General features: G+C 41.7%; 1 protein-coding gene and 1 long non-coding RNA gene across 6 annotated transcripts in view; one reads left to right on the top strand and one right to left on the bottom strand.

Annotated features, from left to right (window-relative positions):
- Positions 1-23,700, top strand: part of LOC123878757 (serine/threonine-protein kinase 10) — a 52,287-nt gene that overhangs the window by 14,660 nt on the left and 13,927 nt on the right. For 3 of the 5 annotated variants that reach the window (XR_006798873.1, XM_045926059.1, XM_045926057.1), the window contains exons 4-25: positions 283-456; positions 2,109-2,307; positions 4,116-4,246; positions 5,440-5,619; positions 6,116-6,259; positions 9,984-10,065; positions 10,789-10,958; positions 11,674-11,910; positions 12,192-13,226; positions 13,853-14,011; positions 14,302-14,440; positions 15,272-15,378; positions 15,788-15,912; positions 16,628-16,756; positions 17,599-17,685; positions 18,102-18,204; positions 18,674-18,831; positions 19,159-19,366; positions 20,060-20,263; positions 21,164-21,318; positions 21,895-22,066; positions 22,724-22,819. Coding sequence is in view for 4 of the 5 variants with exons in the window: in XM_045926059.1 (XP_045782015.1) it covers positions 283-456; positions 2,109-2,307; positions 4,116-4,246; positions 5,440-5,619; positions 6,116-6,259; positions 9,984-10,065; positions 10,789-10,958; positions 11,674-11,910; positions 12,192-13,226; positions 13,853-14,011; positions 14,302-14,440; positions 15,272-15,378; positions 15,788-15,912; positions 16,628-16,756; positions 17,599-17,685; positions 18,102-18,204; positions 18,674-18,831; positions 19,159-19,366; positions 20,060-20,263; positions 21,164-21,318; positions 21,895-22,066; positions 22,724-22,819 (4,194 nt within the window). In the remaining variant the exon portion in view is untranslated. Of the gene's footprint in view, positions 1-282; positions 457-2,108; positions 2,308-4,115; positions 4,247-5,439; positions 5,620-6,115; positions 6,260-7,173; positions 7,226-7,720; positions 7,748-9,983; positions 10,066-10,788; positions 10,959-11,673; positions 11,911-12,191; positions 13,227-13,852; positions 14,012-14,301; positions 14,441-15,271; positions 15,379-15,787; positions 15,913-16,627; positions 16,757-17,598; positions 17,686-18,101; positions 18,205-18,673; positions 18,832-19,158; positions 19,367-20,059; positions 20,264-21,163; positions 21,319-21,894; positions 22,067-22,723; positions 22,820-23,700 lie in introns of those variants that run through there. The other 2 variants (XM_045926058.1, XM_045926060.1) reach the window with 2 other exon arrangements.
- LOC123878768 lies at positions 3,599-22,887 on the bottom strand. The gene is made up of 3 exons (XR_006798874.1): positions 22,875-22,887; positions 22,530-22,531; positions 3,599-3,710 (listed from the first exon to the last, which is right to left on the bottom strand). It is a non-coding gene; the product is annotated as an uncharacterized LOC123878768 (long non-coding RNA).

The raw sequence follows: 23,700 nt of genomic DNA, 5'->3' as shown, positions 1-23,700 counted from the left end.
TATGTGCTAATCCAGGGTATAATCTATCTCCATTCTAAATTTCAGCCCAATCCGTCCAGTAGTTTTTGCGTGAAGGAGTAACAAACATACACACAAACACACACACACACACACACACATACAAACTTTCACCTTTATAATATTAGTGTGAAGTGTGAATTAGTGTGATATAATAAATTGATACTATTTATATAATTTCCATTTATTTACACAAACTGACATAGTTTCAGCTTATAATATCGAGAGGCTACTGTAAGGATACCTATTTCCTTAAATTCGCAGGTATACAAAGCGCAGCACAAGGTAACCGGGCAGCTCGCCGCGGCCAAGATGTGCGTTCTGGACAACGAGGACGACCTCGCTGACTTCACCGTGGAGATCGACATCCTCTCCGAGTGCCGCCATCCCAACGTCGTCGAGTTACACGAGGCCTACTTCATAGACAACAAGCTGTGGGTGAGTGGAACCACGATACACCATCAACATCATACTGATTCTTTCAAATAACCAATAGTCACATCCATATCCATTTGTAGGCTCTTCTCAGACTTGGGCGCGTTTGGAACCCTCGTAGCTTTAGTTTTAAGTACGTAATTATCACCACTATATCGTACAAGTTTAACAATTTCGACTATCAAAAGGAGTACAATTGTACCTACTTTGAATAAATGATTTTGACTTTGACTTTGACATATATGCCACAGAACTTCATGAAATACTCATTTCTTCCTGACATACCTACTTTACACTACCTACTTACAAGCGGCCTACTTCATAGACAACAAGCTGTGGGTGAGTGGAACCACGATACATCATCCACATCATACTGATTCTTTCAAATAACCAATAGTCACATCCATATCCATTTGTAGGCTCTTCTCAGACTTGGGCGCGTTTGGAACCCTCGTAGCTTTAGTTTTAAGTAACGTAATTAATTATCACCACTATATCGTACAAGTTTAACAATTTCGACTATCAAAAGGAGTACAATTGTACCTACTTTGAATAAATGATTTTGAGTTTGACTTTGACATATATGCCACAGAACTTCATGAAATACTCATTTCTTCCTGACATACCTACTTTATACTACCTACTTACAAGCGGCCTACTTCATAGACAACAAGCTGTGGGTGAGTGGAACCACGATACATCATCCACATCATACTGATTCTTTCAAATAACCAATAGTCACATCCATATCCATTTGTAGGCTCTTCTCAGACTTGGGCGCGTTTGGAACCCTCGTAGCTTTAGTTTTAAGTAACGTAATTAATTATCACCACTATATCGTACAAGTTTAACAATTTCGACTATCAAAAGGAGTACAATTGTACCTACTTTGAATAAATGATTTTGACTTTGACTTTGACATATATGCCACAGAACTTCATGAAATACTCATTTCTTCCTGACATACCTACTTTATACTACCTACTTACAAGCGGCCTACTTCATAGACAACAAGCTGTGGGTGAGTGGAACCACGATACATCATCCACATCATACTGATTCTTTCAAATAACCAATAGTCACATACATCCATATATCTCACAGAATTTTTTGAATGGATATCCTTAGGCTGCTTTACCACCAGAGATGTGCTATGCTACGTTGCTATGGATGCGTTTGTTATCCACCAATCATATTCATTGGTGCACATAGCTTTGCACTGGTGGAAGCAGATTCAACTAAGATATGTTTTTTATATGGAAGGATGCGTGCTATGGATGCCTGCTATGGGCCGTCGCGAGTGGTGTAGCTATGTGCAGAGTAGAGTACCTACATAGCTTGGTATTGGTGGATATGGTCACATATTTTCGTAGCGTAGATTTCACATCTTCGCAGCATGCTGCATAGCACATCTCTGGTGGAAAGGCACCCAAGGTGTGATCTATAGACTTTGCTTAGACTTAAGACAGAGTTAAAACGAGACAGAGATATCTCTCACATAAATCTGTCTCGTTTTAACTCAATCTTATGTCTGAGCAAAGTCAAATTGTGCTGTATAGCTCTCAGCCTTATTCCTCCCTGTCTTGACAACAGGCCTATTTTCTGCTCCTCTCTGCTCTGCTGTTATTTTGTAAATGAAATAATTTTGTTCCCAGATGCTCCTAGAGTACTGCGATGGTGGCGCGCTGGACTCCGTTATGTCGGAGCTGGAGAAGGGGCTGAACGAGTCGCAGATCGCATACGTGTGCAGGGAGATGTGTCGCGGGCTGGAGTTCCTGCACTCTCGCCGCGTCATACACCGCGACCTGAAGGCCGGCAACGTGCTGGCTACCATGCTGGGCGGCGTCAAGCTTGGTCAGTGGATAATATTCAGGGTTACTTGGCTTTGGAGGTCATGCTGGGCGGCGTCAAGCTTGGTCAGTGGATAATATTCAGGGTTACTTGGCTTTGGAGGTCATGCTGGGCGGCGTCAGGCTTGGTCAGTGGATAATATTCAGGGTTACTTGGCTTTGGAGGTCATGCTGGGCGGCGTCAAGCTTGGTCAGTGGATAATATTCAGGGTTACTTGGCTTTGGAGGTCATGCTGGGCGGCGTCAAGCTTGGTCAGTGGATAATATTCAGGGTTACTTGGCTTTGGAGGTCATGCTGGGCGGCGTCAAGCTTGGTCAGTGGATAATATTCGTGGTTGCTTGGCTTTGGAGGTGGTTGCAGAAGGAGGAACCTGAAGACGATCAGCTGGCTGTTCCCATTGGTATGAGGAGACCACCAGGTTGCACTTGCATCATCATGGCGCGAGTCAAGCTGTGTCACTGCTTGCTTCTGTATATGGTTTGAAGTTGGTGATAGAAGAAGTAGCTTGTATTTAGGAGCCGAAAATGGTCGGTAGAAATTTTTCCAAAATTCTGGCAATCTTAAAACATTGGCGTCAAGCTTGGTCAGTGAAAATATTCAGGGTTGTTAGGCTTTGGAGGTGGTTCCAGAAGGAGGAACCTGAAGACGATCAGCTGGCTGTTCCCATTGGTATGAGGAGACCACCAGGTTGCACTTGCATCATCATGGCGCGAGTCAAGCTGTGTCACTGCTTGCTTCTGTATATGGTTTGGAGATGGTGATAAAAGAAGTAGCTTGTATTTAAGAGCCGAAAATGGTCGGTAGAAATTTTTCCAAAATTCTGGCAATCTTAAAACATTGGCGTCAAGCTTGGTCAGTGGATGATATTCAGAGTTGGTCTTCCAACAATTCTTTCTAGCATGCATAGACCATCAGCCTCCATGACTGGAAGGAAAAGTTGAGATTTTTTCAAATTAACTACTACTTACTAATTAACTTTCAAGCTGTCATTGTTTTTAAATGAAAAACAGTGGACGAAAACTTTATTCAAATTCAAATTCAAAATATTTTTATTCAATTAGACTTTTACAAGTTCTTTTGAATCGTCAAAAGCATCTACCACTGGTTCGGAATGCCTTTCCTACCGAGAAGAACCAGCAAGAAACTCGGCGGTTGCTCTTTTCAAAGATTTGATATACAATATTATGCCATGTATAAAAGCAATTGAAGTCCTGCGCATTGCTGGAGCGAATTGCAGGTCAAATCCACGCTTTTTTATCATTTACATAATCTTCGATAGTATAATATGCTTTTCTCAGGAGCATATTTTTAATGGATTTTTTTAACCCGTGTAAAGGTAAGTCCAAAATGGGCTGAGGAATTTTGTTATAAAAGATTATACCCATTCCCACAAATGACTTTTGGACCTTCCTGAGGCGGAGCGTAGGAGTCGCAAGCCTGTTACGGTGTCTAGTCAGCCTGTTGACATGTATTCCTTCATATATTCAAGGTTTAGGCTATGGAGAAAAAGAAAGGGCTTTTAGGATATAGAGGTGGGGAGGGAGATATGGGAGGGTTAGCGTAGGAGAAAATGCTTGGATTTGACAGCCAGGTATGATCAGTTAATTTTTTTTTTTTTTTTAATTTAAAAAGTTAAAGTTTCAGTTAAATTTTAAAAATGTTTTTGGTGTCAAAGTGTTAAAAGGCTCATATTGAATTGTCTGATGAATTAATCTATTAAATCCTTTCTTTCTCCCTACTTACCTCATCAAGGTCATATTAAAGTCCAAACGAAAATTTTCGGAGAAATAACTCGGAGTATTTGGTTGCAGCTGACTTCGGCGTGTCAGCCAAGAACAAGTCGACTCTCCAGAAGCACGACACGTTTATCGGGACGCCATACTGGATGGCGCCGGAGGTGGTGCTTTGCGAGACCTTCCGAGATAACCCTTATGATTTCAAGGTAAGGAGACCTGTGTAGAAGAAATCATTTTTTTTTTACTTTTTTTTATTTATTTAAAGGTTTACTAGCGATTTAACATAAACTTAATAACTATAGTAAATACATTGGTTTTTCTATCATGCTCAACTATGTTAAATCATTTAAAAGTAAACACTGCATGCAAATTCCGTACAAATACCACAAAGAGTTACAAAGAGGATAATATACTAACGATTTTTCTAGTTCAATGCAGTATGAAAGATACATATTATACTAGATGATGCCCGCGACTTCGCCCGCGTGGATTAAGGTTTTTCGAAATCCCGTGGGAACTCTTTGATTTTCCGGGATAAAAAGTAGCCTATGTGCTAATCCAGGATATTATCTATCTTCATTCCAAATTTCAGCCAAATCCGTCCAGTAGTTTTTGCGTGAAGGAGTAACAAACATACTCACACACACACACACACACACACACACACACACACACACACACACACACATACACACATACAAACTTTCGCCTTTATAATATTAGTGTGATTTAAAATGAATTTATATTTAAAATAAATTGTATGAATATTGTACTTAGCGGCGGTAGCCTTAGTGGTTAAGGTCTTCTATTCGGGAGGTCGGGGTTTGATCCAGGGTAAGCACCTGTAACTTTCGGAGCTATGTGCATTCTAAGCAATTGAATATCACTCGCTTTAACCGTGAAGGAAAACATCGGGAGGAAACTTGTATGACTGAGTTATCCATAATGTTCTCAAAGGTGTGTGAAGTCTGCCAAAGTTAAAGACTATTTCCTTAAATATAGTAAGTATCTTAGATATAGTATTAGAATTAAGTAAATAGATAGTTATAAGATCACTTATATTAGTTTTAAGGTGTGTTATTACTAACAATTATGATCAATTTTATGGTCGAAGTAAAGGATTTTTTTTTTTAAACCCTTCTGATTGTGAGAATAGACCCGAGCCCAGTAATGGGCCGCCGATGTGTTGATCAAATGACGATGATGATTTTACGCAAACGAAGTCGTGAATATCGTCTAGTTAACTAGTCTAGTCGTTTAGTCGTCTAGCTAAAAAGTTTTATGTTAATTTTGTTTCTTTTTAGACCAAATGAATAAAATCTTAGATCAAATGAATAGAATTCTTTTTAGACCAAATGAATTGATACAAATGAATAAAGCTTCATTCTGTTGCTTCCAGGTCGACATCTGGTCCCTAGGTATAACGTTAATAGAGTTCGCGCAAATTGAACCTCCAAACCACGAGATGACTCCAATGAGAGTGTTGCTCAAGATCCAGAAAAGCGACCCGCCAAGCTTGGAGCAACCCTCGAGGTGGAGCAAAGCGTTCAACGATTTCGTGGCCAAGGCGCTGGTCAAGGTGAGCCAAGTTTTATATTAATGTCCTCTCAACCGCATTTCGGTGACCAATCTTCGTAGAGTTTAGCCAACTGCGCGGGAGATATTATAGTGCACAAGTGTGTGCACAATCACGGTTACTCTCATAGCCCGATGGGACGGGAATCCGACACGAACGGAGAGAGATTAGGCGCGGGACCGACGGCTTAACGTGCTCTCTGAGGCACGGGGGTGAAGCACTATCGACTTCCTAATTCTGAGCTATTACTGAAAATTTCTTAACAGAAAAATTCAATACGGAACAATTTTTGGCCAGTGCTGACCGTAATTAACTTGTTGTGCAGTTTTATGTGCTGACCGTAATTAACTTGTGTACAGTTTTATGTGCAACTTTGTGTTGCACATAAAACTGTTATATCTTGTACAATGGGGCGGAACCCGTCGTATGGGACCCTGGCTCGCACTTGACGTGTTTTTCTTACAAGTTCAAACTGAAAAATATTTTGTTCTATCCCCAGGACCCAGAAAAAAGGCCCACAGCGACCGACCTCCTTAAACATGAGTTTGTTTCCGGTGACCTTGACTCCAAACCCTTACGGGATCTTCTGTTGGAGTACCGAGCTGAAGTGGTGGAAGAAGAATTACTGGATGATGATTCAGAGGTATGTTATTGCTGTATGAGTACTCTAGGAGCTGACTAGACTAAGAGCTGTATACAGTAGTGTATAGCCTTGACTAGTCTAGGAGACGGCGATTTCAATCAGTTGCTGAGTACTCTAAGCGAATCGAACATTTCTTCAGTTTCTGGTAAAGAGGGTAGTTTTGCAAACGAATTAAAAAGCATACTATAGTATGTACACGTGAGCATTATTATATGAGTATTTTGTAACACCAAAAATGTATTTATAAATTATACAGATAAATAATATTGTATTTGTATGCCCAATGGTTCATTTATAGTTGGCTATGTTGGCTACACTTTTATCGTAATTAGAACGCTAGCAAAAACTTAACGCTATTATTATACTACTTGAACACAATCCAATACCAATCTTTTGCGTTGTACTTGTGATTTTATTGATATTGTAGTAGTTAATTTTTCTAGCCCGCAATGTATAGCGTGCTAAACCCCTCGCGGCACTTATCCACGCAACGATCGTTGACCTCTATCGCCAGTCAGATGTTTTATTTCCAATACATTGCGATCTTTTAAAAAATATAGGGTTTTTTCAATCGCGTTTTTTTGTGGTGTATTAGGTCAGTAAGCATCAGTACTATCACTTGTTTTAGGTCGGAATCTATAGAGAGCACTTTTACTTAATTTCAGTTAAAACGAGACAGATTTATACCAGCGGTATAACGCTGTCCTGTTTTAACATTGTCTTAAGTCTAAATCAAAGTGCTCTCCATAGATGTTCGCTTTAGTTTTTGCTCGCATTCTACTTACACCTTGTATAATTAATAAATACATATAAGTATAGAATATTGTAAATATGCAAGTATCATATGTAATAACTAACTAACTAACTAACTAACACCGCCACGTGTGTCGCTTGTCCACGCTTACTAACGGAAGTCGCGCGCGCGTCGAAGTCGCCTTCGCAACAAGGAGCAGTACCAGAGAGTTGGTTAGTATCTACCGCTACACTGACAAGTCCATGTACTGCGTACTTCACCCTAACTAAAACCAAAATTCCATGATTCCTAAGATTCAAAGTATACTAGGTTGTAATAACAGACACGACAGACATACAGACAACAAAGTGACTAAGTAAGAAATTAGTCAAAATAATGAGTTTGACATGAGTTACTCACAAATTAGTCGATACAATAACTAATTTCTTAAACTGGACCCTTTCAAGTAAAGATTTTTATATAAACCTGTGAAGATGATATTGCCATTGGCTTAATTAAAATGCTATAATCCTACTTTGTCGAATTAGTTCACAAATTGCGAAAAACCAAATTAAATTTGAATTTCGCACCTTGCACCGTGGCACCTTAATAACACAGTTGTATTTTGTTTGCTTTCCATTCACAATAATTGAGTTGTCGTAATCGTAACAATACGTTAATGTTACGTTTTGTGTGTGATCTACATTGCATGCGAATCGGTCGCCCAGCCGCGAGAGCCTCCGCCCTCGTCGAAGGTACCTTAGTTCTTTAGCACTTACGCCCGTATTCACAATCATTACTATGAGGACTCACAGTGCGCTCGAACGCATAGTGTAGGGTCCACCAATCAGATCGTTGTAAATTGACGTGATACAGTCATCGTCATACGTGGTAGATGCTTTTATGTGGTAGCAGTCTAAGTATGTATGTTTGTATCCAGATTATGTGTGTTCCACCTTAGCGCCTAAACTACTGGGCTGATTTTGATGAATGAGGTTTCAAGGTAAAGGTCCGGGTGACATAAGCTATTTTAAAGGATGTTACATCAAAAAAGGAAAGTCCTTGAGTGGAGACCGCGTTTAAGCAAACGTAGTGTGGGACGCCCTCCAGCACGATGGACCGACGATATAAAGCGGCTGGCGGGAAGTGGCTGGATGAGGAAGGCTGAGGACCGGGTGTGGTGGCGCTCTATAGGGAAGGCCTATGTCCAACAGTGGACGTCCACAGGCTGATGATGAAACATCAAAAAAGTGGGGGGTCTCCAAAAAAAGTTTTCAACTTGACAAAAAATCATCAATCATCCAGGACAATCGATCTCTGTTCCGAATATCGTCAAAATCGGTTAAACGTTTGAGCCGTTAAAGCTAACAGACAGACAGACATACTTTCGTACTTGGTAGATTTTTTTGACGATTCAAAAGAACTTGTAAAAGTCTAATTGAATAAAAATATTTTGAACTAGATAAGCCCGCGACTTCGTCCGCGTGGATTTTGATTTTTTTAGATCCCGTAGGAACTCTTTGATTTTCCAGGATAAAAAGTAGCCTATGTCCTTCCCCGGGATGTATCCCAAGTCTGTACCAAATTTCATTAAAATCGGTTCAGCGGTTGGGCCGTGAAAACGTAGCAGACAGACAGACAGACAGATAGACAGACAGACACACTTTCGCATTTATAATATTAGTATGGATTTGAATTTGAATCTGATTGGTGAAAAATACACTGCGTTTGAGCGCACTATGAGACCCCATAGTAATGATTGTGAATACGGGCATTTAACTATTGTGATTGATTTCCATTAGAAATATAGATGATGCCGCCGCGTTGCGAGCTAACCTTTCAAAAAGGACCTCGGATGGGTTCGAAACTATAGTACGCGACAGGACAACATGGCAATCGGGCTATGAGGCGGGGGGACGCCCCGCACAGCCGCGCTATCCCGCACTGGGTAAGTGCAGGGGCTGTGCGCGTGTGCGGGGCGTCCCCACTCCGATTGCCATCTCGATCTGTCGTATACTATAGTTGGGCTTACGTTGATTTACTATATGAGTATAGCCGGGATCATCTATATTTTGTACCTTAGTTTGTTTACTTAACGGTTTGTAAACAATTTAAATCTGCCAATAAGTTACCAGTTGCATGACAGATGGTTAAAGTTAGACCTCGTTTATTCGTCATGAACACCGCACGATTTCTGCTGGATAAATCTTTCTGAATACATAGTGGCGCATACACGGAGTATAGAACCGTTCACGCGGTTTAAACTGTACAGTTTTTTATCGTACAAACAGCAAAAGACGTGCGAATTGTTCTTCACTCAATGTGTGCCCCAATATGTATCCAATAAGATTTATTCTATAAAAAACGGACGGTGAAAATGTGTGAACAGGGTCTAATCTGCCAATAAGCGACATAGGTCTAGTTGTATGACAAGCGGTTAAAGTTATGTTAGGTCGACCGCACTTTGGGTGCGTTTTCGTCAGAATTTATCTCGTACGAGCATTCTCGACGCACGAACAATCTCGAGCTTCTTTATTCTTTATTCTTTTAAGGATTTATTAAGTGGAATCAAAATGGAATCCAAAAAGAGAATCATCACCAAAGAGGACTTCACTAAACAGATATCATTGGGACTCTGTAAATTGCAATTGACGGCAAAACGCATTCAGTATGCGCACTCAATTCGTACGACCAATATTCATACGTTTACGTACGATACAAATTCGTACCCCAAGTGCGATTAACCTTATGGTTAAACTTATCAAACTGTGACCACCAAGAAAACGCTCAGTGGGTTGCACAAGTTATTATAACTTATATTGTACTCTCTATAATTTTTATTTATTTTGTAGCTTTATGTAACGTTATTTTAAGACTCTGTATCTTGTTTTCTATATCTTTGTTGTTTATATTTTTAAGGAACAAGCAACAGCTGTTTGTATATGTATACTTGTTGGTTGTAACGGCTTGTCTGTCTGTCCGTGTGCGCAGGAACACCGCAGCTCTCAGATGCATGTGGACATGGAAGATGACTCCACGTCCGTGAGGTCGGGCGACACGCCGGACATCAAGAGTGAGTATTTTCTTTACCTTGGTTGTATTACCCGACTACCGGCAAAGCCATATGGAAAGGTTATACATACATTACATACTTGTACATACATAGACTGCTTAGGTCTATGTATGTATGTATCCAGATTCTCTGTGTTCAACCGTAGCGCTTAAACTACTGGGCCGATTTTATTGAATGATGTGTTAATTGATTCGTTGTAAAGGTCCGTCCCGGTGACATAGGCTATATTTTATACAAAAAATTGCCCTAACGGATGTTAGTTACATCAAGAAAAGTAAGGGTCTTCAAATATTTTTTTTTTGATATTGTATTGAGTGGAAGAAAATTGCGAGTTCATTCATAAATATAAATATAATACAATGTTGAAATATACCGAGTGACAGAAAAATGAAGTTCGCGGGTAGTAGTCAGGTTTTGGTGCTGTTTCTTCATCTTGTTAACAAGAAGGAAACGTGTTTTTAACCCCCGACCCAAAAACAGGGGGGTTATATGTTTGACGTGCTTGTCTGTGTATCTGTCTGTGGCACCGTAGCATCTAAACTAATGAACCGATTTTAATTTAGTTTTTTTTGTTTGAAAGGTGGCTTGATCGAGAGTGTTCTTAGCTATAATCCAAGAAAATCGGTTCAGCCGTTTGAAAGTTATCAGCTTTTTTCTAGTTACTGTAACCTTCACTTGTCGGGGGTGTTATATTTTTTTATTTAACATACTACCACCTTCCAGTGTCAGAGGCGGAACCGAGTGCGGGCGCGACGCCAGTCCCGGTGGCGGCGCGCGCGGCGCCCCCGTCGCCGTGCGCCGCCTCCCCCGCGCCCCACGCCGCGCACACCCCGCAAACCCCTACCAAGCGCGCGCTGCCCGACGACGCGCCGGCCGCTGACAGGAGACCGCCGGTGAGTGAGGCTGAAACAGGTGCTAGAGGACTAAAATAGAGCACTAGTTACACATCTAGGGGTCACTTTTAAAAAGTAGGGGTCCGCTGTTTGCACGTGTAAAACACGCCAGCATTTACAGAATCCTCTAAGTAATTTTGCTGCAATCTAGGGGTTAAAATTATTAAATAGGGGTCCGATGTCCATTTAATGATCCTCAGTGAGTGATTTTGCTGTACATTACAAACTTGGGGTTACGATTATTGAGTAGGGGTCCGATGTTTTCACGTATAAAACACGCCAACATTTAATGATCCTCAGTGAGTAATTTTGGTATACATAACAAACTAGGGGTTATGGTTATTAAGTAAGGGTCCGTCGTTTTCACATATAAAATATGCCAGCATGTATAAGACCCGCCGTGAGTAATTTGGCTGTGCGATTCAATCTAGGGGTCACGATTACAACGTATAGGTTCGTTGTTTTCACGCAAAGAACACCTTTATACGACTGTCCATGAGCAATTTGGCAGTGTCAATTAAAAAGTAGGGGTTTGTTATATTCACGCTCAAGACAACCAGCGTTTATCATAGGATGCGATTTGGTTCAATGTCTCATTATAGGGGTTCACGGTTTTCTAGGGGTAATAATAAGGGGTTTAACTGATTTTATACCCAATCACGAGGGTATAAAATCAGTTCGTTAGGATATTATAGATGCTGTACTCTTCCCGCAGGCACCAAAGAAGGAGAAAGGTCCCGCGCCCCCTCCCCCAGCCGTCACGGCCGCGCCTCCCCCCTCGCCCCCCTCCCCGGGCCCGCATGCGCAAGCTGCGCGTCCCACACGCAAGCAACCCGCACCGCCGCCGCCTGCGCCCATCACGCCTACCACACCCACTGTGCCCACGCCCATGTCACAAGCGCCCACGCCGTCCACGCCGCCGTCCGCCATCGCAGGACACATCGTGGAGCAGGTGAGTCACCAAACATAATCACAAAGCTACTTGAAAAGGTACTAAAGTAAGATAAAGGGCCGCGCTATCCCCCATTGTACCGCTGCCACCAATGCAACGCCCACCACGCACGCGCCCATCACTCATACGCCCACGGCGCCCACGTCCGACCGAATTTGTCATTGTGTTAGTCAAAGCGGAATAGCGATTAACAGTATTCTTTAGTGGCGATAATTTAGTAGGTAAGTTTTATGAAATACCTTGTAGTAGGAGAGTTTTTAATTTTTTTCTATGTTCTTCAGGTATGCCGAGAAGCAGAAAAGGTGGTGGAAGAAAAATCTGACAAAACAACAGACAAGACACAACTCAAGGATGTAGAAGTGAAACCAAAGCCTGATAATAGAATAGCTACCCCAGAACCTTCTGAAGACAGACTCAATGGCCTCATGGACCTTGAACAGAGTGTCAGAGAAGTCGATAAAACTAGTCCAAAATCTGAGAAATCCAGTCCAAAAGTTGACAAAACGAGTCCTAAAGCCGACAAAGCAAGTCCAAAGGTTGACAAAATAAGTCCAAAAGTCGACAAAAGTAGTCCAACAGTCGATAAAATAAGTCCAAATGTCGACAAAACGAGTCCAATAGTCGACAAAAGCAGTCCAACAGTCGAAAAAGTTAGTCCAAATGTCGACAAAACGAGTCACAAAGTCGACAAAATTAGTTCACATGTCGACAAAATAAGCTCAGACATCAAAAAAATAGAAGGCTTCAAAAGATCTAGCATAGAAATCAATGATATTAATGTAGATGTCAATAAAAGTCCGGATGTCAAAAAAATGGACGTCAGCAAGTCAAACATAGATGTTAACAAAACTAGTCTTGATATAAACGTCAAAACGAGTACAGACTCGCCCAAATCACCTGAGAAACACGATAACAAATCCAAAGTGGATGTTCGAAAGAGTGCAGACGATGTCAGACTCGAGAATAGAAACGATTTTAAAAGAAGAAGCACTGATATAAATATAATGAAATTCAATGAAATGAGCAGATCTAGTGTTGAAATTAACAAATCTGATGTCAAAGCTGAAATTCGTGCGATCAACGATTTGATAAGGGGTGATAAGAAGGAGCGGTCGAGATCGAGTTCCACGGAGATTGATACGAAGCGTGTGAGTGCGGAAGTGAGTAAGATAGAGTCGCGGTCTCGCTCTGTAGATGACACGGACAGGAGTAGTGTGCGACTGAGACGCAGCGATGAGTACTCCCGCTCTGGCTCTATTGAGGAGCAGGAGATTGAGAAAGAGACGCCCAATGCGGTGGAGATACGGTCTGTCACGGTGAGTTACAGTATTTTAGGTTGAATAAGTAGAATCGTAATCAAACTATTATGACGCGTACCAATGACTAAATTAAATTGAAGCGATGCTAATCATTCCATCTCATTCACACACTATAGATATTAATACTGTGTAGGTGAGATCGAATGATTAAAGGCGCTCTTTTCGGTTCGTTTCGTCATTTTGTGACGTCATTCGCAGTTAGATAAGTAAGGTCTTAATCTATTTTAACGGAGGTTGCTACGAAGCGTGTGAGTGCGGAAGTGAGTAAGATAGAGTCGCGGTCTCGCTCTGTAGATGACACGGACAGGAGTAGTGTGCGACTGAGACGCAGCGATGAGTACTCCCGATTTGGCTGTATTGAGGAGCAGGAGATTGAGAAAGAGACACCCAATGCGGTGGAGATACGGTCTGTCACGGTGAGTTACAGTATTTTGAGTTTTATAAGAAAAATAATGATCAAAACTATTATAACGCGTGCCAATAAAGAATTAAATCGAAACGTAAGCGATGCTAATCATTCCATCTCACTCACACACTATACTGTGTAAATGAGACCGAATGATTTACGTCGCGTTCTGTTTAGTAAATAAACCTGAAAAATAAACAGATTGTATTGTCCACAGCCGCCTCCATCTCGAGATTGTGGTGCAGTGTCGCTGTTAGCTCAGCAAGCGGTCACAGTAGTGGCGGTGAGCGCTGAGCCTAACTCCTTAGCCGCGGCGCCCATCGGCCTTGTTACTGTCACCACCACGCATCCACCAGTGTTGAACACTGCAGCACCGGTAAGTTTCATCGCTAAAGGTCCACTGTTGGACATACATAGCTTTCTTATAGGGATTGCCAACTGTTTGAACTTGGAATACTAGTAAGTTCTGTTCTATCTACTCCAAGCTCAGAGTCACTCAGTGGGCGATGGAGTGAGCTATCTCTCTCCATCGCCCACTGAGTGCTTTTTTATGAGATCCATAACAACCACCATGTCTTGGATCCAACTGACATAACTGGCAACACACTGGTCAAAGATTTTTGTCTTTCTTCGTGGAACTAATTGTTAATTATTCCATTTTTTCAGCTACCACATAATGCGGTGACAATATCCACCACTCCACCGATGGACGAAGTGGTGGTGGTCAGAGCCAGTTCTTCCTCAGATGACGACGCCTTCGCGCCATCTTCGTTGGACTCACTGGATTGCACCACTTGCTACGCAGGTATTGGATATTTGCCACCTCAAATATGATAATAGCCGTCACCACCAGTGGCGTGCAGCTCATAGAGGTATAAAAGTACTGCCTACCCTAGTTGTCCTAAATCAACACTTATTATCCACTAGCTGTGCCCGCGACTTCGTTCGTGTGGAATCAGCGCGCTTTATATAGCCACGGACGCTCAGGCGCGAGGCGTGTAGTACGTACTCTGTACGTTAAAAATGTTCGCCGTGATTCTTAAAATTGACATAACTTTTTTATTTATCAACCGATTGACATGAAATAAACACTAAATGTTAAGTGAAGCTTACTACAATATATTAGTGAAAACCGTATCTAAATCGAATTAGCCGTTTCTGATATTAGCGTGCACAAACACACAGACAAACAGACAAAAAAAATTAATTACAATTTCGGGTTCGGCATCGATATAATAACAACCCCTGCTACTTTTTTTTATATATTTCCATTGTACAGACACCACTTTTCTACAATTTTATCATAATATGTATAGACCTGCCAGAAAATAAGTTCATACCTTAATGCTTCCCCTGGCTTCAAACTCTGTGCATGCCACTGGACTTACCGCAATATGTTGGTTTGGGTTGGTAGAAGTTTTGGGACTACGGTGGAACACACAGAATCTGGATACAAACATACATAGACTGCTAAAATCATAACCCTTCATTTTGGCTTTGCCGCAGTCTGGTAAAAATTGGTTTCTATCACAGTGGATCGGAGACGGTCGAAGAAGGGAGTCCTTTGGGTTCCCTACTTCACTTCATAGCCCCAAAGAAGCCCCCAGGCCAAATACATTTTGTTCGTTTGTTGCAGAAAAGAGTCGAGGCAGAAGGCTAGACAGCAGTGAAGTGTTAATACTTAGTCATGGGGCCGGCGATTCCGGAGTCTTCGACGACAGCCAACACAACCATCTCAATCTGGTGAGATTTCTATTTGACATTTAATTTTTTTTTTAACATTTATTATTATTATCTACAAACACAGTTCATAAAATCACGGTAGCACGCATTCCAAAAGCATCAGAGTTTGTGTGAATAAAATTCAGAACGAATTATCTATAGAAAACTAGCCGATGCCCGCGACTTCGCCCGCGTGGATTTAGGTTTTTCGAAATCCCGTGGGAACTCTTTGATTTTCCGGGATAAAAGTAGCCTATGTGCTAATCTAGGATATTATATATCGCCATTCCAAATTTCAGCCAAATCCGTCCAGTAGTTTTTGCGTGAAGGAGTAACAAACATACACACACACACATACACACAAACTATCGCCTTTATAATGTGATAGTGTGATTAGTGTGATTCTCACTGCTTTCTTCTTTGCTAACAGGATACGTCTCATGTATCAGTGGTGACGGTCGGCGAGGAGGTCCAAGTGCGGGACTCCTCCGCTCCCACGCCGCGAACGCCTCACAACCAAAGGCCGTCGAGACTCAGTCCAGATAGTTTTGAGAGGTAACTAAAAATTGTTTACCTATGTGACCTATTTACGGAATGTTCGTTATCTCTAGCGTCAGTCAGATGTTTTATTTGCAATATATTGTACTGGACTCCTCCGCTCCCACGCCGCGAACGCCTCACAACCAAAGGCCGTCGAGACTCAGTCCAGACAGTTTTGAGAGGTAACTAAAATTTATTCTTTCAAAAATTTCATTTGTAAGAATATCTTCTATAACAAACTATCTCCGTGACTTCATCCGCGTGGACTACACAAAATTTAAACCCCTATTTCACACCTTAGGGGTTGAAATTTCGCATGTGTACATCATAATAGCTATCTGCATGCCGAAATTCAGCCCGATCCGTCCAGTAGTTTGAGTTGTGCGCTGATAGATCAGTCGGCTTTTCCTTTTTTTTACGCCAAGTTTTTAAAATGGAGCTGTTGTTGGTTCAGTCCAGGTGATATTCAACTCTTACTCCTAAAACTTAAGGCTCAGAAGTCGAATGCACGTACGACGCGGCATTGACTTCGCCTGACCTGTTTACGAAATGTTCGTTGACCTCTAGCGTCAGTCAGATGTTTTATTTGCAATATATTGTAAACTTTTGAAAAATCAGGATTTTAATTATTTTTTTCGTAGTTTTTTTAATGGTTTTTAATTATTAGTAACCATCAGTAGGTACTATCAGCTGTATGTATTCTATTCTAATAAAAGATATATTGTTGCAGTGGCAGATCACAATCGGATAGCGGGTCGGTGGCGTCGGAAAGGTCGCGTCGCGGCGACGCGGACTCGCTGGCCACCACCGCCACCAGTGCGTCACACGACTCCCACCATTTGCTCAACGGTGCTGCCAGGTAATGACACCGACATTCGTATGCTGCGGCTACATTAAGGTCAATGCCCAACAACGCCTTAAACAACGCAATAATTTCCGGCGGTAAACAACGCGTAGAACTGAGTGGCCACACTAACGGTTAACGTCTAATGCCATTTACAATGTTGATTACTTTGGCGTTAAAATGTCTTCATTTCAAGACAGCCAGTGGAGCATTTTAATTTTGTTTTTGTTTTAATTTGATTTTTCACTTGACGTGTGATATAAGACCTGCCTACCTGTCTTCATAATTCTATGTCAACAGAAAGTACCCTGTAGGTTTCTTGACAAACACGACACACAGACAGCGAAGTGATCCTATAAAGGTTTATTCTTTACCCGACTGTGGCAAAGCCAAAAGGAAGGGATATGATTTTAGCAGTCTATGTATGTGTATGTTTATATACAGATTCTGTGTGTTCCACCGTAGCGCCTAAACTATTGGGCCGATTTTGATGAATGAGGTGTCAATCGATTCGTCGTAAAGACCCGGATGACATAGGCTACATTTTATACAAAAAAAATTGACTTAACAGATGTTACGTGTTTTTTTTTTTGCTATTGTATCGAGCGGGGTGCCAAATGAAAGATTTACGGGTTAAATGAAACGGGTTTTAGTTTTCAACTTTATCTTGTTTCTTTTAAGGTAAAGAACCATAAAAATTAAAATAGCGGAAAAAACTCAAATATTTACGCCGCTCGCAGCGTTCTTGTATTGAACGCACCCTTTGTTGGGAACGTGGCTTAAAATTTGTGCAAACTAAGTGTTGACATAGGTTTTGGTCCTTTGAGCCGGATTTCATTCAACGTTTTTATTTTCAGGGTGAACTCGGAGAATCAAACGATAGACACGGAAGAGGTGGTGCTAAGAAGGAAACCTCAAGACGGACAGCCTAATAGAATGCAGAGGTTTGTGTTATATTTTCGAAGTGTTATTTCTTTGTATTGTTTACGATTTTACTTGCTGATGTCCGCGACTTCGTCCGCGTAGATTTAGGTTCTTAAAAAATCCGTGGGAACTCTTCGATTTTCCGGGATAAAAAGTAGCATATGTCACTCCCCTTTTAATGTGTATTTTCACAGTGTAAATAACTAAATCTATTTAGAAACCTATTTAATTGAACATTTTGAGTCAAGTAGAAAAAAACGCATCATTCAAAAGTGCTCATAACACTTTGACCCTGACCTTCTCAACTAATTTTATCTGATCTTGAAAATTGACAAAAAATCCAAGTCAATAAATAAGTCCGATATCCAAATTCCATGGAATTAATTCCAACTGACGCAACTTAAATTATAGTTCTCATAGCGTTTGGTTGTTTCAGATCCAAAGAAGATATCCACATGGCTAATCTCAAGAAGAAGACGAGAAAACGCACGAGAAAGTTCGAGATCGATGGAGTCATTGTCACCACCACCACTTCCAAAGTAAGGAAGCTTCTAAATATATAAAAGGAAAAACTGACTGACTGACTGATCTATCAACACACAGCTCAAACTATTGTACGGATCGGGCTAAAAAATAACCTAACTATTGTACCGCGTACTGGGAAAATTCGATAGTACAGTAGTTCAGAACCGAGCAACCTCCTTCGTGTTTTCTTCAATCTACCGACATTGGCGAACTAAATTGTGCCGTGGTGGTGCGACCAAAAGCCACTAAACCATGAAACAACAAAATTTGGCATGCAGATATAGCTACTAACATTGACATTTGCTAGGAAAGGGTTTTTGAAAATTCAAGCAGTAAGGAGGTAAATTAGGGGTTTGAAATTTGCATAGTCCACGTTGATAAAGTCGCGGGTATAAGTTATTTTATAAGTTTCAAAGTTGAATAAAATTGGTAACTATTTGTCCAACTTGGTCCAAGATGTTGAATTTTTTTTTTAAATTATAGGTTATCTGGGGCGACGAAGAGAGCGGTAGGACGTGGGACGACCACGCGCTTCGCAAACAGGAGTTGCGCGAGATCAAGATGCTGCAGAAGCAGGAGCAGAAGCAGTTCCAGGACCTCAATGCTAAGGAGCACCAGCTCAGGGAGCAACAGGACAAGAGGTCAGTATAAAAAATCTACGCTTGCTTCGCTCGTGTTACCAATATATTATGATTATGTCCTTCCCCGGGATGTATCCCAAGTCTGTATCTTTAATTAAAATTGGTTCAGCGGTTGCGCCGTGAAAACGTAATAAATAGACAGACACACTTTCTCATTTATAACATTAGTATGGATTATTAATGTCAGATGTACTAGATTTAAGACTGATCCAGATTTAGTTAGGGTATTTATGGGTCAAAAATTCTGAATTAAAAATCATATATGCGAGCCTAACAAATATGCAGAAAACTTGTCTTCTAAATAAAGCAATAAGAACATTTTCGTAGGTTCGAAGCGGAACTAGCGTCGCTCGCGCGAGCGCACGAGGCCGACCTCGACACGCTCGCTCGAGCGCAGCGAGCGGCCGCCGAGCGAGCCGAGCAACAGCTGGAGACGGAACTGAGGCAGCACGCCAAGCGACTGCGCACCGAACACGAGCGGGACCTGCGGCACTTCCGGGACACGCTCAAGCAGGAGCTGCGGCTGCTCAAACAGGCGAGTGCTGTGACGTCAGCGCTAATCCAACATGGCGGACATTGAGATGCGCTCAAACAAGCTAATATTATGTATGACGTCATAACTAATCCAACATGGCGGACATTGAGATGCGGTCAAACAAGCTAACATTGACTTTGTCTGTGTCGGTGTTAGCTGGCGGGCGTGCTCTGCCTTTTTGGAGTGTTTTTTTTTTGTTAAAATTGACTGGATAGCGCTCTAAGGGGGTGCCGTGCGTATGTCGGCGATCGCCGGCACAGACGAGGTCCATACTTGTATAGTTTATCTAACTTGTTACAAATAACTACAAACTTGATATTGGCTAATCTTTGTAAAGCCAGACGAGAGAAAAAAAAAAGTTAATATTATGTATGACGTCATAACTAATCTAACATGACGGGCATGACTAACAAAAATAGGAAACGCCCGAATAGGCACCCTGTGTGCCTATGCAGTGAGGATTACATGTCTGTTTTTTTTTAAATTATTAGCCATGCTAATCATGACTAATATTCCCCTTTCCCCTCCAAGTAAGCGCAAAGCTGTGTTAGGAGTAGGTACAAAAATAGCTCAACGAATGGGGTTCGAACCGCCGACCTTTCGGAATTCAGTCCGCTCCTCAACCGTTGAACTATTGAGGCTCTAAGAGGCTTTTATAATATTTTTGGTTATTAATAGAACCTTTTACTGCAGGAGGTGGAACTAGTGGCCAAAGAGCGTCGGAAAGAGACGTACAGACAGCGGCGGACGCGACTGGACGCGGAGCACGCGAGTCGCGAGCGCGCCTTCGTCGCGTCGCTCGCGGACGCGGGGGACGCGATACTGCGTCGCGTGCACGACAAGCATCGAGAGCGGCAGGCGCTTGCTGACCGCCAGTATCTACAGCAGAGGCATCAGGTGGGTGAATAACTAAAGAAGAATAATTCACCAGAAACAGTTCCTGAATCTTTATGGTTTAGGAGTGTAGTACCCTGCATCAGCATTGAGCAGTTGTGACTTTCAGTGTAATCATGTTGTCGTTGCTTGGTACCTACGATATCAATTGACCATCAACAGTTCCTGAATTCTCATAACTTGACAGGCAGTTAACCCTGTAGGATCCGAATTAAGTAGTTGGAACCAGAAAAATTTATTGGACTGTGTAGTGTACTTTTGTCTATTGAGTACTGAGGGTTCCATACTCGGGTATTTTTTCCGACATTTTCATGATAAATCAAAAACTATTATAATCAACCCATTTCCGCCCCACTACTGAGTACGGGTCTCCTCTCAGAATGAGAAGGGTTTAGGCCATAGTCTGCCACGCTGGCCCAATGCGGATTGGCAGACTTCACACACCTTTGAGAACATGGAGAACTCTCAGGCATGCAGGTTTCCTCACGATGTTTTCCTTCACCGTTAAAGCAAGTGATATTTAATTGCTTAAAAACGCACATAACTGAAAAGTTATAGGTGCGTGCCCGGGATCGAACCCCCGACCTCCAATTAGGAGGCAGTTATCTTACTTTGAAAATTTAAACACGTTTTAATTTTTTAATGTTGTAACCACAAATTCACTGTTTTCGGATTTATTCCTTTACTTGTGCTATAAAACCTACCTACCTGCCAAATTTCATCATTCTGTGTCAAAGGGTTTATATAGGTTTTCTTGACAGACACGACGGACAAACAGATAGACAGACCGACAGCAAAAAGATCCTATGAGGGTTCCGTTTTTTCTTTTGAGGTACGGAACCCAAAAAAGACGTCGACGAAGTTGCGGGCATCAGCTAGTGTTTTCATATGTTTTTTCCACAGATAATGCGTACCAGAGAGGCTGCGCTGTGGGAATTGGAAGAGAAGCAGATCCACGAGAGGCACCAGCTCGCAAAGCGTCAGTTGAAAGACGAGTTCCTGCTGAGAAGACACCAGATGCTCGTCCGGCATGACAAGGAGTTGGAGCAGATCAAACGGTTAGTGACGTCATTACTATTTCAATATGGCGGACCGGCAGACAATACGCAGACATCCATACTTCCATACTATCCATCCATATACTAATATAAATGCGAATGTGTGTCTGGCTGTCTGTTTGTCTGCTAGCGTTTCACGGCCCAACAGTTTAACTGATTTTGATGAAATTTAGTACAATGTTAGTTTACATCCCGGGAAAGGGGATAGGTTACTTTTATCCCGGAAAATAAATTGGTATAAAGGTATATTGTAATTTGGTATAAAGGTAACTTGCATCCTAGGAATACACCACAGAATACACATTATACATGTGATGGGATACAGAATACAGACAACTTTTATCCCGGAAAGTCAAAAGAGTTCCTACGGATTTTTAGTAAATCTAAACCCACGCGGACAAAGTCGCGGGCATCATCTAGTTATTTATGATTTATGACCGTAGCAATCTATTATTTGTTGTCATATCTTTCAATCGACTTTTCTATCGATTTTAATGAACGATGTGGGTGGCGTGTGCGTTTAACTCATGTTGGAAGCTCAGCAGAGTAGTTTGTGAACATTATTTTTGTTTACAGGAAAAACAGTCGAAAAGAGGAGGAATTAGCCAAGTGCCAAGCGTTAGAAAAACGCTCGCTGCCGAAACGAATCCGCGCCGAGCAGAAAGCGCGCGAGATGATGTTCCGCGAGTCGCTGCGTATCGGCGCCGCGCCCGCCTCCGCCGAGGACGACCGCGAGAGGCTCAAGAAGGTGAGCCATAGAGGCATAAAAGCACTGCTTACCCGGATTCAAATATTTCAATGATCATTATTCATCATGACCGCTAGTAAATAGGCCACTACCTAACTTATGCCTAACCTGGCTATAGATCTTGTGCACGCCACTGGCCATTTGTATACAGTGTGTAACCAGAACGCTAGCAAAAATAAAACATCTGACTAACGTTATCAACGGACGTTGCGTACGTAGGCCACACGGAGTCAATGCCGCGTCATTATAATTATGCGCCGCGCCCGCCTCCGCCGAGGACGACCGCGAGAGGCTCAAGAAGGTGAGGCATGTGTATACGGCGTGTAACCAGAACGCTAGCAAAAACGGAGTCAGGCGATAGTACTGATGATAACTGATAAGGTATCACAAAAAAAAAAACGCGAAAAAAGTAAATTAAAATTTCTGTATTTTTTAAACGTTCACAATATATTGCAAATAGAACATCTGACTGACGCTAGAGATCAACGAACGTTGCGTAAGTAGGCCACTCGGAATCAGTGTCTAAAGTCTTTCAAAGAAAAGAAAATTTTCCAAATTGGTCTGAGTAATCGGGGAACAGACATAAAAAAATGACTAATTGATAACCTCCTCCTTTTTGAAGTCGGTTAGAAATGAATAGTTGTCTTTTGTATCCAGTTCCAGGAGAACGAGAAGCGCCGGTACCGGGCGGAACAACAGAGGTTGGCTACCAAGCACGCTAAGGCGAGGGAGGAGCTCAAGGCGCAAGGGGAGGTGAGCTGCAGCTTCAATATTTTTCAATTGACATTTTTCATTGCAAATATTATACATATGACTTGAGGACTTGGGCAAGCGTGGTGTGGTGCGCCCGCCAACACTGGACTGACTATATTAACAGGGCTCTCTCCGTCACTCGTTTCATACAATCGTAGTTCCAATTTCATTTGAATATTAAGCAACCAAAGTCCATGAAATTTTGCAGACATATTCTAGAAACTAATATCTGTGTCTGTGGTGTTATAGATTTTTCTAAAAATAAGTAGTTTTAAAATTACAGGGGCTCAAAGATTTGTATGAAAATTTTTAAGACCGCGTAACTTTGAAACCGAATATTTTAACAGAAATCTGGAAAACCACAGACATAGATATTAGTTTCTAGAATATGTCTGCAAAATTTCGTGGACTTTGGTTGCTTAATATTCAAATGAAATTGGAACTACGATTGTATGAAACGAGTAACGGAGAGAGCCCTCTTAAGGGGGTGGCGGGAAGTGTCTGGATGAGGAAGGCTGTGAGGACCTGGTGTGGTGGCGCGCATTAGGGAAAGCCTCTGTCCAGCTGTAGATGGCTAATGGTTAATGTAGATGGTTAATTTTTTTTATGTCAAAGTTTTCATGACCCTAACGTGCTGAGATCCAACTCACTGAGATCGTTTGCCATCTTTCAATAGGCGGAGCCAACGACCTCGGTGAGTTAGGGCACGTTAGGGTCATGAAAACTTGGACATAATTTTTTTTTTTTGAATTTTGTATAATTTTATTTCGTCATTATACTTCAGCATTGTATTTATCAGATCAAAGTAGCATGGGTTCGTGTCGTCATTATATACTAATTACCAAACACCCTGTATAATACGTATGGGTAGTAATAGTTTC

Source organism: Maniola jurtina, chromosome 26 (genome assembly GCF_905333055.1).
Source record: "Maniola jurtina chromosome 26, ilManJurt1.1, whole genome shotgun sequence".
In the NCBI taxonomy this organism is placed as follows: Eukaryota; Metazoa; Arthropoda; class Insecta; order Lepidoptera; family Nymphalidae; genus Maniola; species Maniola jurtina.
Note: the sequence above shows the minus strand (reverse complement) of the source record. Positions and strands in the feature narration are given on the sequence as shown.